Genomic DNA, 17399 nt, shown 5'->3' on the forward strand with positions numbered 1-17399 from the left:
GTAAGTGCTAGAGGTGATCCCATGTGATGATGATAGCAGTCGGGTGAGAGGGGAAGAGTTCTCGCGATGTAGTTATCAACAAGAGTATGCATAATTGAGGGACAGGAGACCTTGCACTTTATATGAGTACAACCCAGATGAATTTAAGACCATTTTACTTCCATTCATTAATTCATTTGTTTCTTTTGGAAGACGTGTGTGTGTGTGTGTGTGTGTGTGTGTGTGTGTGCGCGCGCGCACGCGCACACGTGCATGCAAGAGTGCTGTTGAACATGTATAGAGTTCAGCAGACAACCTGTGGGCGTTGATTCCCTCTATCATGTATGTTCTAGGAATTAATCTCAGGTCATCAGACTTGGAAGCAAGTATTTCTTGAACTGTATCCTGAATGAATTTTAAGAAAGACACTTTTTTTATAATCCTAGAAATAGATGAGTTAAGGAATGAGATACTGGGTTAGTAAAAATGTAACATGTAGGACAAAATGAAAAAGGGGGAAAAAAACTTAGACATGAACATTTGGATAAGCATGCTAGTAATACAGCTTCCAAATCTAAAATCTACATAAAAAAAGTTAAAACATAAATTAGAAAAATAATGCTAAGAATTAAAGCAGGCAAGAGACTTCTGTCAGTACCAATAAACATGCTCAAAATGTCCAACTTAATCCATAACTAAAGAATGCAAACTTAGGACAAAAAATAAGTCTTTTACATGCATTATTTACAAGAAAAACAAGTACTACAGAACATGGCTGTTGTGGGAGATAGCTGACAGAGAGCTGCTAACTCAGATAAGAGGCTGAAGCCATATATCCAGCAACTCCACACTGAACATTAAACTGTAAGGAAATAAGACATGTGAGCATTTCTTAACGTGTGCAGGCTCTCGACTCAGCAATGCTCCTGCACCTTTCCGGATCATCATTCTATTTGTATGTAGGCCAGGCTATCATGTGGAGCAGGAGACAGAAGAACGGGCCATGGAAATCATTTGTCTGATGTGAAAAAGATACGCAGCTTGTCTGCATCCAAACAACATGCTCTTCACCTGTGCTACCTCTCCTGACAGGACACCCTGAGTCTTCCTAGAACGACAAGGAACTCAGTGCACCAGCGCAGGAGGCTGGTTCAGAGGCTCAGGTGCATCTACAAGAGGTGTGCCTGCAGGAGCAATGCCACAGGAGGACTTATCCTGGAAAGCAGACACTAGAGTAGCGTGTGAATACAGTCTGTGGTTCTCAAGCTATGGGCCACGAGCCCTGGTTTTTGGGTGTGTGGAATGACCCTTTCACAGGGGTCGCCTAAGACCATCAGAGGACACAGATATTTACATTGTACTTCATAACAGTGGCAGAAATTACAGTTATGAAGCAACGAAAGTAATTTAAAGGGGATCACAACATGAGGAACTGTACTAAAGGGCTGCGGCATTAGGAAGGTTGAGAACCACTGCCCTAGAACATGCACTGTGTGCCCAGTGTTGTAAACATAGTAATACAGCACACTATACTTACTCTCCTACTACACGCTAGTGTATCTGGTTTAAAAGAAGCTATGATTAAAAGGTCTCTTACCGATAAAACAGTCAATAAAGGCCCTCTCTGGTCTGAAGAACTCTTATTTTTGTTTCTATGCTTTTTGTATTGTTCTGAATTCTTGCTAATGACGACTCATAATGTTTAATCAGAGAAAAGAATTCTTTAAAATATGCAGAACAGAGTGAATGGTCGGCATGATGGCTCAGTGTACCACACTTGTGTCCAAGTCTGGCAACCTGAGTTCCCACCTGGGACACAGTGACTCCCACATACTTTAGTTTAATTTTAAAAATACATGAAATGTAGAACAGACAGAAAAGTAATGAGCAAGAATGTACCGGTGTGTGCGTGCACATATGTGTGTATGTGTAAGAAAATTTATAAACATTTATCCTCACTTCTTAGTCTGGGGGTGGGAACAGTACACATATTCTGTTTCAGGAAATCTGAGAGTCTCCCTGTGTCTTTTTCACTGCCCAAGACTACTGACCTTTGTGGCTAGGAGGAAGTAACCAGGGTGGCTCCTGGCAGGACACCAGCGTAAAGTGCACTGGATACAGCAGGGGTTATGAGGAACACTACCAAGCTCTCTTAAGGAGCCCTAATCGGTAAAGCAAAGGCATCCTCACCACCTCCGTTTCCCATCCTACCTACAGTCCTCCAGCAAGTTAAGAATACAGAAAAAGGGGTCTGAGTTTGCTCTGACCCGCAGCAGAAGCCCGACAAGGAGGAGCTCAGACATCCCCGGTCCCCCCTTGACTCCCTGACCACTCTGCAGGGGCTAAGCCCTCTTGCCTCCTAGCCCATCCCACCTTTCATCCAGGAACCCCTTCCTTTATTACTCCCTTCCTCCTCCTCGGGGCCATAAAAACACCCAGCTCAGCCAGCTTGCAGGCTGGGACTGGGCTGAAAGTGTAACCCAGCAGAAGGGAGCGCCTGTATTTCAATAGCCTGCCTGCTGGTGGTGGAAAGGTAGACCCTGCATCAGCTCAGCAAGAATCCTGGCCAGCAAGGGGGCGCTGATCCTCTAGCAGAAGATTTATCAGAGGGGGGAACCTGACCCAGTACCAGAAGATCCATTAGAGAACAGTTGAAGGAAGAGATGGGCAGACGCCAAGGCAAGAATTCCTCCAACAATCTGAAAAACAACATGAAAACACCAGATCCCAGCAATCTTACTACAGAAGAACTTGAACACCTTGTTCCGGAAGAGGTGGAAAACAGTGTCATTATGAAAGGAATAGAGTCCCTTAAACAGGGTATGAATAACTCACTTAAAGAACTGGAAGAGAAGTATAACAAAAAGATTGAAGAAATGAGTAAAGAAATGGAAGAGAAATATAACAAAAAGTTTGAAGAAATGAGTAAATCCGTAAATGGCACCCTGGGAAACCAAGAAAAAACAATCAAACAGGTAGTGGAAACAGTTCAAGAATTGAAAGCTGAAATGGAGGCAATGAAGAAAACACAAACCGAGGGCTGGATGGATATGGAAAGTCTAGGTAAACAAACAGAGACTTCAGAAGCAAGCATAACCAATAGAATACAAGAGATAGAAGAACGAATCTCAGATTATGAAGACACCATAGAGAAAATAAAGGCTCTGACCAAAGAAAACAGCAAATCCAACAAATTCTCATCACAAAACATTCAGGAAATCTGGGACATAATAAAAAAAACAAATCTAAGAATAATAGGGGTAGAAGAAGGAGAAGAATTACAGATCAAAGGTTCAGAAAATATATTCAACAAAATTATAGAAGAAAACTTTCCCAACCTAAAGAACAATATTCCTATGAAGGTTCAAGAAGCATACAGAACACTAAATAGACTGGATCAAAAAAAAATCCCCTCGTCATATAATAATCAAAACACAAAGCATTCAGATTAAAGAAAAAGTATTAAGAGCTGCAAAGGAAAAAGGTCAAGTAACTTATAAAGGTAAACCTATCAGACTTACACCGGACTTCTCTATGGAAACCATGAAAGCCAGAAGGTCCTGGATAGAGGTACTGCAGAAACTAAGAGACCATGGATGCAAGCCCAGACTACTATACCCAGCAAAGCTATTGTTCACTATCAATGGAGAAAACAAAATATTCCAGGATAAAAACAAATTTAAACAATACGTAGCTACAAATCCAGCCTTACAGAGAGTATTAGAAGGAAAATCACAACCCAAGGAATTCAACATTCCCAGCACTGCCTACAATAACTCAGAAAGCTAGCGACCCTTCACAAGCACAACTCAAAGAAGGGAAACACATACACTCTACTACCCAAAAATAATAATAACCAGAGTCAACAACCACTAGTCATTAATATCACTTAATATCAATGGACTCAACTCACCTATAAAAAGGTACAGACTTAGAGATTGGATACAAAAACAGGATCCAACATTCTGCTGTTTACAAGAAATACACCTCAACCACAAAGATAGACACCTACTCAGGGTAAAGAGTTGGGAAAAGGTTTTCCAAGCAAATGGACCTAAGAAACAAGCAGGTGTGGCCATTCTAATATCTAACTAAATTGACTTAAAACTAAAATCAATCAGAAGAGACGGAGATGGACATTTCATACTCATAACAGGAACAATCCATCAGGAGGAAGTCTCAATCCTGAATATCTATGCCCCTAATATAAAGCCACCCACTTATGTAAAAGAAACTCTTCTATAATTCAAGGCAGTCATCAAACCACACACACTAATAGTAGGAGACTTCAACACACCTCTCTCACCAATGGACAGGTCAATCAGACAGAAACCTAACAGAGAAATAAGAGAATTATTGGAGGTATTGAATCAAATGGACTTAACAGACATCTATAGAACATTCCACCCAAATAGGAAAGATTATACCTTCTTCTCTGCAGCTCATGGAACCTTCTCGAAAATTGACCACATACTCGGTAACAAAGCAAACTTCCACAAATACAAAAAAATTAGTAACCACCTGTGTCTTGTCAGACCACCATGGATGAAAGTTAGAATTCAACAACAATGTTACCCCCCAGGAAGCCAACAAACTCATGGAAGTTGAACAGTCAACTACTAAATCACTCCTGGGTCAAAGAAGAAATAAAAAAAGAAATTAAAGTCTTCCTTGAATTTAATGAAAATAAAGACACAACATACTCAAACCTATGGGACACTATGAAAGCAGTGCTAAGAGGAAAGTTCATAGCACTAAGTGCCCAATTAAAGAAAACGGAGAAAACACACATTGGAGACTTAACAGCACACTTGAAATCTCTAGAAAAAAAAAGAAGCTGATTCACCCAGGAGGAGTAGAAGACTGGAAATAATCAAACTGAGGGCTGAAATCAACAAAATAGAAACACAGAAAACAATCCAAAGAATCAATGAAGCAAAAAGCTGGTTCTTGGAGAAAATCAACAAGACTGACAAACCCCTCTCCAAACTAATCAAACGGCAGAGAGAGAACACGCAAATTAATAAGACCAGAAATGAAAAGGGGGACATAACCACAGACACAGAGGAAATTCAGAGAATCATTAGATCTTACTACAAAAGCCTGTATGCCACAAAATTGGAAAATGAAAAGAAATGGACATTTTTTTAGATAAGTACCATATACCAAAATTGAACCAAGACCAGGTGAACAATCTAAATAGACCTGTCAGTTGTGAAGAATTAGAAGCTGTTATCAAAAATCTCCCTACCAAAAAAAGCCCAGGACCAGATGGTTTCAATGCAGAATTCTACCAGAACTTCCAGGAAGAGCTAATACCTACACTCCTTAATGTATTTCACAATATAGAAACAGAAGAGTCATTGCCAAACTCTTTTTATGAAGCTTCAGTTACCCTGATACCAAAACCACACAAAGACACAACCAAGAAAGAGAATTACAGGCCAATCTCACTCATGAACATTGACACAAAAAATTCTCAATAAAATACTTGCAAACCGAATCCAAGAACACATTAAAAATTATCCATTATGATCAAGTGGGCTTCATCCCAGAGATGCAGGGCTGGTTCAACATACGCAAATCTATCAATGTAATCCATCATATAAATAAACTGAAAGAAAAAAACCATATGATCATTTCACTGGATGCTGAAAAAGCATTTGACAAAATTCCACACCTCTTTATGATAAAGGTGTTGGAGAGATTGGGGATATGAGGATCATACCTAAATATAATAAAAGCAATATATAGCAAGCCGACAGCTAACATCAAATTGAATGGAGAGAAACTCAAAGCCATTCCACTAAAATCAGGAACACGGCAAGGCTGTCCACTCTTTCCATACCTCTTCAATATAGTGCTTGAAGTTCTAGCAATAGCAATAAGACAACATAAGGGGATCAAGTGGATTCGAATTGGAAAGGATGAAGTTAAACTTTCGTTATTTGCAGACGATATGATAGTGTGCATAAGCGACCCCAAACACTCTACCAAAGAAATCCTACAGCTGATAAACACCTTTAGTAATGTGGCAGGATACAAGAACAACTCCAAAAAATCTGTTGCCCTCCTATACACAAAGGATAAAGAAGCAGAGAGGGAAATCAGAGAAACATCACCTTTCACTATAGCCACAAATAGCATAAAATATCTTGGGGTAACTCTAACCAAGGAAGTGAAAGACCTATTTGGCAAAAACTTTAAGTCTTTGAAGAAAGAAACTGAGGAGGATACCAGAAAATGGAAAGACCTCCCCTGCTCTTGGATTGGGAGAATCAACATAGTAAAAATGGCAATTCTACCAAAAGCAATCTATAGATTCAATGCAATGCCCATCAAAATCCCATCAAACTTCTTCACAGACCTTGAGAGAACAATAATCAAGTTTATATGGCAAAACAAAAAACAATCTTATACAATAAAGGAACTTCTGGAGGCATTATCATCCCTGACTTCAAACTCTATTACAGAGCAACAGTATGGAAAACAGCTTGGTATTGACATAAGAACAGAGAAATCGACCTATGGAATCGAATAGAAGACCCGGATATTAACCCACAAACCTATGAACACCTGATTTTCGACAAGGGAGCTAAAGGTATACAATGGAAGAAGGAAAGCATCTTTAACAAATGGTGCTGGCATAACTGGATGTCAACCTGTAGAAGAATGAAAGTAGATCCATATCTATCACCGTGCACAAAACTCAAGTCCAAATGGATTAAAGACATCAACACTAATCCGACCACTTTGAACCTGATAGAAGGGAAAGTGGGAAGTAGTCTACAAGATATAGGCACAGGAGACCACTTCCTAAGTAGAACTCCAGTAGCACAGACAATAAGAGAATCAATGAATAAATGGGACCTCCTGAAACTGAGAAGCTTCTGTAAAGCAAAGGACACTGTCAGTAAGACAAAAAGGCTACCTTCCGACTAGGAGAAGATCTTCACCAACCCCTCATCAGACAAAGGTCTGATTTCCAAAATATACAAAGAACTCAAGAGACTGGACACTAAAACTCTAATAAACCCAATTAAAAAATGGGGTACTGAACTGAACAGAGAATTCACAACAGATGAACTTCGAATGGCCAAAACGCACTTAAGGTCATGCTCTACCTCCTTAGTGATCAGGGAAATGCAAATCAAAACAACTTTGAGATACCATCTTACACCTGTCAGAATAGCCAAACTCAAAAACACCAATGATAGCCTATGCTGGAGAGGATGTGGAGTGAGGGGAACACTCATCCATTGTTGGTGGGAATGCAAGCTTGTGCAGCCACTGTGGAAATCAGTGTGGCGGTTTCTCAGGAAACTGGGAGTCAACCTCCCTCAGGACCGAGCAATTCCACTCTTGGGAATATACCCAAGAGATGCCCTATCATACTAAAAAGCATTTGTTCAACTATGTTCATAGCAGCACTATTTGTAATAGCCAGAACATAGAAACAACCTAGGTGCCCCTCAATAGGAGAATGGTTAAAAAAGGTGTGGAACATATACACATTAGAGTTTTACTCAGCGGTTAAAAACAATGACATCTTGAATTTTGCATGAAAATGGATGGAAATAGAAAACGCTTTACTGAGTGAGGTAACCCAGACCCAAAAAGAGAAATATGGTATGTACTCACTCATAGAATCATAAGTGGATTCTAGCCATAGTTAAAGGTCTTTGAGCCTATAATTCATGATCCTAGAAAAGCTAAATAAGAAGGTGAACCTGAAGAAAATCATATGGTTACCCTCCTGGGTATTGGAAGTAGACAAGATTGCCAGACAAACTTGTGTACACGGGGGGTGGAGGGGTGGAAGTAAGGGGAGATGGTTAGAGAGAAGGGAGAGGGGGAGGATTGGGGATGGCTTGGGGGAATGGGGGGAGGGAGGAAGGATGGATATGGGAGCAGGGAAGTATATATCTCAACTAAGGGAACCATTTTAGGGTTTGCAAGAGACTTGATTCTAGAGGGGTTCCCAGGCCCAAGGAGAGATCCCCAGATTGTTCCCTGGGCAGCAGAGAAGAGTGTGCCTGAACTGGCCTTGGCCCATAACAATACTGATGAATATTTTGCATATCACCATAGAACCTTCATCTGGCAATGAATGAAGATAGAGACAGAGACACATATTGGAACACTGGACTTAACTCCCTAGGTCCAAATGAGAAGCAGAAGGAGGGAGAACGTGAGCAAGAAAGGCAGGACCAGAGGGAACCTTCATCTGACGATAGATAGAGACAGAGACGGAAACCCACATTGGAGCAGTGGACTGAGCCCCCAAGGTCCAAATGAGGAGCAGAAGGAGGGAGACCAGGAAAAAGGAAATCAGGACTGTGAGGGGTGCGTTCACCCTCTGATACAAGGGGACTGATCGAATGAGAGCTCACCAAGACCAGCTGGACTGGGACTGAATGAACATGTGATCAAACAGGAGTCTCTGAATGTGGCTGACATGGGGGCTGACTGAGAAGCCATTGACAATGGCACTGGGTCTTGTTTTGTCTGCATGTACTGGCTTTTTGGGATCCTAGTTTGGTTGGATGCTCACCTTCCTAGACCTGGAGGGAGAGGGGAGGAACTTGAACTTCCCACAGGGCAGGAAACTCTGACTGCTCTTAGGACTGGAGAGGGAGGAGAAGAGGGAGTGGGGGAGAGGAGGAGAGTGAGTGGGGTGAATGGGAGGGTATGGAGAGGAGGGGAGGAAGTGGAAATTTTTATAAACAAATAAATAAATAAATTTGAAAAAAAAAGAATTAGAAAGCAAGTGGTTCTTTTAAGTTTAGTACACCTCTTCACGGGTCACATTAAAATAAAAAGAATACAGAAAAAAAACTAGTGATCAAAATCAGTGTTTGGTTTTACTCCTAAGCCATATTCATTGTAACAAAAACACACAAGTCCACTTAGGAGACCTTTGGAACAAGCAGAAGCAATTTTATATTGTATCTGCAGGTAGCTGGGTATAAAAAAGGCAAGATCAGAGGAGACTGTGCATGGCAGTTTACACGAGCCCTGAAGGGTTTCTGGCTGCAAGCACAATTTATTCTAGACCACTGGCTAGCCCACCAGGAGCAGAACTCAGCACTGATGAAGAGGATATAAAGGGAGACAGACTTGGACCCAGTGCACTGACCCGATGACTGCAAGGGTACAAGATTCCAATGCTGATAGGGAGACTCGTGGGTCCCATTCTCGGCATTGGGTTACAGGTTATGTCTGGACAGCTTTACCACTGGTGGGATTGTTTAGATTCTGGTTTATCTGGAATGTTTTCATGGCAGAGGCGGCTGGTCTTGTGACTGTCAGTTGCTAGTTATTAACCTTTCATAACATTAAGATGGTCACGATCACCTTCCTCTATACCTAGGTCAACTAAGGAAGATAGCAAGACCAGCACCATGTGAAAGGGCTGCTGAGAGCCGTGGGTATCAGCTGCCTCTTAGAGCATCTCTTAAGAAGACTGGCAGCCTTCTAAAACACTGTGATTCTTTTCAATAGTGTCGCCTCACACTGTCATCTTTGAATTCTGTTCGTCTCTATATACAATATTGGATGCTGAGCCCCAGCTCTTTATACCTAGATGATATTTATACCTAGATATTCTCGCCTCACCCATTGACATCTTCCAGAACTCTTCCATGATTACACACATATTCCACATTCTGTCACGTTCACCTAATGCTAGAGTCTAATCGTGCTACTGTTGTGTCAGAAGCATTTCATTAATTTAGTAGCAATCATTACTTCACGAAAGCACCCCTCCATTTTCTCACCAATGAGACTGCTCGGTCCACAGGTTCATGAACCTAACATCATCTCTACCCGCGGACCCAGACACAGGCATGGGCTCATTTATGTCCATCTGCTGAGGATAATGGGGTTGGCTCCAAAATGAAAACTTTATCATGTGAATGGCCCACACTAGCCAATCAAAGTCCTCTCTGCGGCCTTCTGCCAAAATTGTCACCCGAAAGACACTCTTCTGAATGATGCAAGCTCCAAGGACTGCAAGGCCTGATTCTATGGGGGACACTCCCAGAGGGAGCAAAGCCAAAGCCGAGGCCAGCAGAGGACATGGATAATGAGAAACTAGAAGAAAGAAGGGAAAGAGCTCAGAGTGAGGATGGCACCAAAGTTGGTCTAGCTACCTAAGAAAATCCATTTCTTCTGTGAACTATTCTGAATCAGTTCCTGACTCTTGACACGATGCATGTACCACTTAGAACTTTTAATTCTTATTTCATTTGAGAAATTAAAAAGAGAAGTTCCTCAACTCCTCAGCATTGGACTGAGAAAAGACACTCTTAGCTGTTTGGCGCTAACTGCCTCTTTCAGCCTCAAGTAGCTCTCTCAGATATTAAGGAATAATCTCACAACATCAACAGGCTCTGGCCATGCTGTGGCTCAGATTTGCTCAGTCCAAATTCTTCTCTTTCCTCCTCCACTCCATCTCCAGATCCAGGTCGCAATAGCTGCTGCAGAATATACAACTAGGTGTTTACATCTATTAAACTCTTAATTCTTCCTTACATTGGCATTTCTCAAAATTAAACTATAACAACATTTGGCCCAAAAATATCCCTCTTGGGCACTTATCTGAGAACAAACATACGCTCTCACAAAAATTCTTTATTCCAGTACCTATAGCAGCTTTATTCATTAGAACCCAAAAGTGGAAATAACCCAGAAGACCTGCAGCCAGTGAAGGGCTAAACTGTGGTATGCCTGTAAAATAAAATATTACTCAGTAGCTAAAAAGAAATGAGCAAGTAATGATACAGATAAGTTGATCAAATCTGAAAATAATTAGGCTCACAAAAAGAGACTCAATCCTAAAAACTTAAATATTTCATTAATCTATTTGTATAACAAGTAATTTCCAGGTCATAAATTAAAAGGAAAAAAAGAATAGACTTCTGGTCACCAAGGTTAGGGACTGTGTGAGGAGGTGAGGCAAGGAGTAGACATAAAGGGGTATCACAAGACCATTATGGGGGTGGAAATGCTCTGCATTTTGACTGTAGAAATGCCACTATCTTGGTTATGGTACTGAAATGCAGACTGGTATGATGCTATCATTGGAGAAAATTGGGGAAAGGATACGAAAGATCCATTACTGTTGTTTTTGTACAATGCATGTGTATCTTGCAATTATATAATAATAATAATAATAATAATAATAATAATAATAATAATGAAGAACTAACTGTACCCCAAATCTGAACTGAAAAGCAAAAACTAAGTGTAGATTTGCCTCCCAGATACCATGGTTTCAAACAGCAGGTCTCGGTGTAAGTCATTACACTGTGGAGATTTTGAGCACAGTAGTGAGCGGCTCCCTCTGGCTCATATAAAAGAATAGACTTCTGCACATATAAAGGCTATTTTCAGATGCTGGAATGACAAAAGAAGGGACAAACACAAGAGAAAGGCCAGTGCCTGTAACACCAAGTTAGAGGCCTGAATGAGAGTTAATCTTCACAAGTACCATGCTCAGGTTTTTTGTGGACATGGGCAACAGCCACGGATCTATGAAATTTGATCTGTTTGCCATTTAGATTCATGTGACTCACTGAAGCTGGCTGCATAGCTAAAAATACAGGATATCTGCAGCCTAGGCAACTTTGGCTCATGGATTTTGATTCAAACACTGCACATTTGGAGGTAGTGGCTTTCTATTTATACATCAGCCAGGGACAGAGGAGCCTCTACTGCTCAAGTGACTGCTTGAAGTCTAGAAGCAAAGGGGATCTTGAGTTTTATCTGCATACACAAACATTTTATCTGAGAGTTACATGACACCCTCAGTATGAGGCACATGAGGCCCCGAGATCCTCCAGGCTTGAAAGATGTCCTTTCTTGGGCGTTGGGTGTGTCCTATTGAATACCTGCCTCAAAAGAGGGCAGAAGGAGTCATGAGCTATTAAAGACAGAGTAGGGTGTGGCGGTCACATGAATGACCAAGCAGCACTAGGACTGAGGTGCTGAGTCTGAAGACTGGGGCTGTTGTTCAGTTCTGCCATTTCATTTCAAACTTGCAAAGGCCCACAGCCACCACTAGCAAGCACGACAGATTTCTGGGCATCAGCATATCCTGATTCCTACCGCAGAGGCTACCTAGGAAGCTGGAAACCTGCCTGGCAAAGTCCCTGCTGTACTCACCCATCAAGACACTCAGCAACTTCTGCACCCTGGAGTTGACCCCCACGATTCGGTAGAGTCCTTGCTCGTTGATCCCTGAGTAGAGAAAAGATTTAATTAGATGAACACTGGAACACGAGTCAGGCCAACAAGGCCAAATGCTCTTCTGTTTTTCCTTCATTTTCTCTGTCCTTCTAAAAGCTGCTGTAATTAAAGTTCCCTGTCACTCAGCTCTGCTCTTAGCAAAGGAGTGGGATTTGGCGCAGCTGTCTAGGGTTCACGGACGTGCTGCACACTCCAGGCCTCACTTTAGCTCGGTCATCAGCAGGAAAGATACGGCCCCCGTCCCTTGCCAAAGGCAGTAGATAAAGACTTTTAAAGATGCAAAATACGTTATTATAAAGACATCAAAGTTAACCAATTCTTACATTTAAAAATTCAAAATGACATGATGTTAAAAAAAATCACTCACAGAAGATAAATGACTTTCTATTTTTATACACAACATAAAAATACTGAAGTGTGGAAACATTTTCCATCTTAGGGAATACTAGTTCGGACTGAGAAATCAGAAAATTCATCACAGAGCAAAGGTGTTTATTTTGAAATACTGAAACAAAGACAGAATTTCAAACTACAGAACTTCTGTTCACTAAAACCCAAGGACTGAACCAATGTACCACTTACAAAAGAAGACAGTTTGCATGTATGCGAATGTCTGTGCCTGGTCATGTGTGTGCGTCTACATGCACGCACATGCAAACGGCAGCCAGAGGACAACCTGGGATCTCATCCTAGGGAATGTCATCTGCCTCCTTTGAAACAGGGTCACTCATTGACCTAGAGATCACCAACTCAGGTTCGCTGGGTGGCCAGTGAGTCCCAGGGATCTTCTGAGAGAAGGCGAGAGGGTTGGGATCAAACTTAAAACTTCTTGCTTTACCGACACTCTGTCTCCTCAGTTCTAACAGGAGATCATTTAGACTAAGTCTAAATTAAAATTAAATTGAGATTAAAAATGGCGTTTCTCTTGCTGTCCCCAGTCCATCATATCTAGAACTGTTCACGAACTAGGGCATTCCTCTCCAGTTCCCTTGTGAACTTGTTACTGTGAAAGTGAGTTCATATCACTTCTCTTAGTATCTTCCAATGGATTCTTAAGTGTATATCACATTCCTAACTTCTTTTTCTGTTTTTTGTTTTGTTTTGTTTTTGTTTTTTGAGATAGGGTTTCTCTGTAGCTTTGGAGTCTGTTCTGGGAATAGTTCTTGTACACCAAGCTGGCCTCAAACTCAAAATCTGCCTGCCTCTGCCTCCCGAGTGCTGGATTAGAGTGTATGTCACCACTGTCTGGCACATTCTTAACTTCTTATGGTGCATACGAGGCTTTCAAGCTACTGGGTTACAGGGATACCAGACTCTGACAAGAATTTTAAGTGACTAGGCTTCCCTCTTGCCTTGGGGGCTAAAAATGGATGAGCACACAGCCCGCCTTGAGCAGGTATACTTCTTGTATGTATGATTCTGCCTTTATTATTCACAGCTGTTCTCCTTATTCTTCTCCCATTCCTTATTTTTGACTTTTCTGAGTTAGTGCCTCACTCTGTAACCCAGGCTGATCTTTAACTCCCAACTCTCTAATCTCTCAGCCCTCTGAGCAGTAGCATTATAGACTAACACACTGGTTGTATCCTTCTCTTTTAAAATAAAAAGCAAACGTAAACTCTTTGAAATTACCTTAGAACTATAAACTCATTAGAAACTTATGGATTATAGCTCAGGCACATAGAAAACCGAAAGAAGAAAGTAAAAGAAAGCAAAGAGCCATAAGCGTCACATTGAGATCTATGCAAAGGATGCCCTCTCAGTGGGCACCACGGGACAGGCTCAAGCAGGCCAGCTAGTTTGTAAATTGCATTTTTCACTTAATGTCCTAAATATAGGCTGTTACAAAACCTATTTTTGTTGTTGTTGTTTGTTTGCTTGTTTGTTTCAAATACAATTCTTTATTGAATCTTTGGGAATTTCACATCATGCACCCATTACCGCTCACCTACTAGTCCTTCCATATCCACTCCTCATCCCTAAAAAGCATATTTCTATTTTTAGTAATTCTCAATATTTTACTGCACAAGTGAATCACCCTTGATTTAACCAATTTTTGAGGCATTTGATTGGTTCCTGATATTGTATTTTAACCACATCACTGTATAAACATTCTTTTTGTTCAACATGACCAACATCCTTATTTTCCAAGTTCAATTTCCAATTATGTCTATTTGACATTTTCTAGTATATCTTATGTACTATTACCAACCTAAGTTACTATTTTGCTGAAGGGGGTCAAGGAGAAATAATCAAACATTAGAAACAAAAACAAAACCCTGATTTTATATGCTAAGGTAACTTCTTTGGAAAGAGAAACCTATAGAACACATAAGCACAAGAACTCAAGAAGTTTTGTTACTCCCAGGCCCTATCCCTTTCTATTTCCCCACTAGTAAGGTTACAATTCTGCTTTAAAAGACAGAATTTCTTTCAAACCAATAAAAATAACAAGCAGGTAGAAAGCTGAAGAATAAATAGACTCAATCTCTGACAATGGCTCTGATCAGTCTCAGTGGAGAGAAGGCTAACAGCTTTCCTCAGAGCTACAAAGGACCAGGGCGCTTAAAACTCTACAATGCCCTGACTTGTGAGAGACTGCAGTGAACCAGCCTCCCCATCTCAACGCCCTGTCCCAATAGACCTGGGAAATGTCAATGTGGAGCAGGCAGCTAGCCCTTCCTTCTCTGTCCTCGATGGTTCTCCGGTCAAGGTCTGCAGATTAAGATCTCTCACTTGGGGGCCACAGATTCTAAACAAATGCCTGGAAAGTCCAGGGGTTTATGAACTGAATGGGAAAGCAGCCTTTATGTTCACTGTCACTGACTTTGCACACTTCCTTCCCATATGAATGGAGACAACAAATCACGGTGGTATTCACAGTACCTGCAACAATGTGCATAATCACAGATATTTTTCCTAATTTCTTACAATGGTAAAGAAGGCTTACAATATTGCAACTACCAGATTATGCCAGTTATGAGACCCACAACTATAAGTTATTAAAGAACTTATTAATGCAGAAGCATATCTACCAGTCTGTTGCAGCTATATTTTCAATTATTTTAATAACAATTGAGTTTTAGAATGGGTTTTCATATGCCTAAGAATTCTATTTGGATACATGTAAGACATTTTCATGATCAACCAGAGACAAAGGTGACGTGAAATGGGTGGACAACCCCTGCTTCAGACCAATGTGACCTGTAGAAACACCCACAGTGGCACCAGAAGAGTTAATGAGTTACTTAAAATCATGTCTGCTGCCTCCCTTTCCATGAGAACAACGCCATCTGTTAGACTACTTTACCTCTGGTTTCCACCGCATGGATGCATTTCCTTATTATGCTGAAGCCGATGCTGTCCAACTGTGCGGCTGAAAGAACAAGAGAAGCGCAGTCAGGCCCTGCTTGTGCAAATCAACTCACTGCAAGGTTTACACACTGGAAGCCAACCACATGGTGTGGCCACAGGCTCTCTCCCCTTCCCTATGTAAGGACAAATAAGTAGAAGTAAAATAACAGTTTAAAAGCAGGTGGTACAGATAGAGGACCTACCACATGCCACATACATGCTAAGTGTTCTGTGTGTATTATCTTAGTTCTCACAGTAACTTTGGCACTAGTCTCAGTTTCTAACGAGAAATGGCAGAGTGGCGGACACCTCCAGTTGGGGCACAGGAATAACTGCTCACAGTCTGCTCCATAAAGCAAACGTGAAGTGCTTTAAAACAAACCAGTTAAGTGCTTTACCTAGATTATGTCTTGTAACTCCAGCAAATCGCCTGGAATGATAGTATTATTAGCTCTGTGTTACAGATGGAAAAAAAAAACTGAGGCTTGAAAAAGCAAAATATGACTAAAGTTGCCAAGTTAACATGTGGAGACTTGCTCCGGGGGCCAGATCAGCAAACTGCTTTAAATATGACTTTGGATTAAAGTGTCATTCTGTTCTGGTGACTAGAAAAAGTGGGAAATCAGGGGGTAAATGAAGGAAAGAAAGGTGACCCAGATGAACATTGAAACAGCTGAGGACAAAGATGCTACCTGAGCCCTAGAAACAGTAGAGCCCCTCTTCATAGCCCATCAGCAGGGGCAAAGGGTCCTCAATCTCTTCCAACACCTACCAGCACCACTCAGAAAATGAAACAACCCACAGGAACAATTTTGCCTGGGGGAAACTGTAACAATAAAGAGCATGGCCATCCACAGAACCTCAGCCCAAGCTTTGGGGATCCAGCAATACAGTGCGCATAGCCTGTAGGAATGAATTTTGATCTCCTTGGACATCCCTGTTGGCATTCACTATTGTTCTTTTCATCCTAGCCATCCCGGTGGTATCAGAGTTTTCTTGCTGTGGTTTTGCTCTGCATCAGATGACTAAGGACACCAGGCATCTTTTTGTGTGCAGGGGGACAATTCTCATTCTTACATGAAGTACTCAGAACACAGCCACTGGGAACGCACATGTCAGGCAGGGAATTATCTTTCTGTGCTTAAGGAATTTTCCAAAGTCTTTGTAACTGTTATTCTGTAGTTACCGGAAGCCTTTACTTTGTTTTTTTGGAAGCGCTTTGGAGTATCTTTCCAAAGACATGTGGTTAGGAGTCCGGGGAAAAGAACTGCCGTTGTGCACTGACTGCTGAGCGCTGTGGAAACAGGGTCTGAACGTGGATGTTTGAAGGACAGGCTTGTGATCACAGTTTTCTTTTTAACATAGGAGAACTTCATCTTGGACAAAAACCACTTCCTTACCTCAAAAACAACAAACGTTTTGGAAAATTGAAAAGAACTTGGCAACGGAGAGAGAAGGCCCCAGTGCTTAGATAACCTACCAGGCCAAGTAGGAAGTGAAAGTCATTGCTAGGCAAGTGGCACATGGAAGAAAGAAAACACAATGGAACTTTCCAGATATATCCAGAAAAAATTAAATTCTACCAACTTACATTAAATATAATGCTTTTGAAAATGTCAAAGATCCCCCCATGCACAAAAACTCAATGTTCAGATTAGTTTTCCCTATACTGGTGCAATTTCCCTCATTTGTTAAAAGCAAGCAAACCCCCTTATACTGATGTTAAAGAAAATTGTCTTACAGTTACCTTACAGGTAACGCTGTATTTAATCAGTATAGCTTAGTTGTCAAATGTACATAGTATTTCCATGCTG

The 17399-nt window shown here is 41.2% G+C and overlaps 1 protein-coding gene across 6 annotated transcripts in view; it reads right to left on the minus strand.

The window, feature by feature from the left end:
* Arhgap26 (Rho GTPase activating protein 26) overlaps positions 1-17399 on the minus strand; it is a 398943-nt gene that overhangs the window by 152908 nt on the left and 228636 nt on the right. For all 6 annotated transcript variants that reach the window (XM_085699929.2, XM_085699931.2, XM_085699930.2 and 3 more), the window contains exons 13-14: positions 15542-15607; positions 12148-12222 (exon numbers count right to left, since the gene is read on the minus strand). In XM_085699929.2, coding sequence (XP_085556055.1) covers positions 12148-12222; positions 15542-15607 — 141 coding nt within the window. The remainder of the gene's footprint in view (positions 1-12147; positions 12223-15541; positions 15608-17399) is intronic.

The sequence above is a fragment of the Myodes glareolus genome, chromosome 13 (genome assembly GCF_982192425.1).
Source record: "Myodes glareolus chromosome 13, mMyoGla1.1, whole genome shotgun sequence".
Lineage (NCBI taxonomy): Eukaryota > Metazoa > Chordata > Mammalia > Rodentia > Cricetidae > Myodes > Myodes glareolus.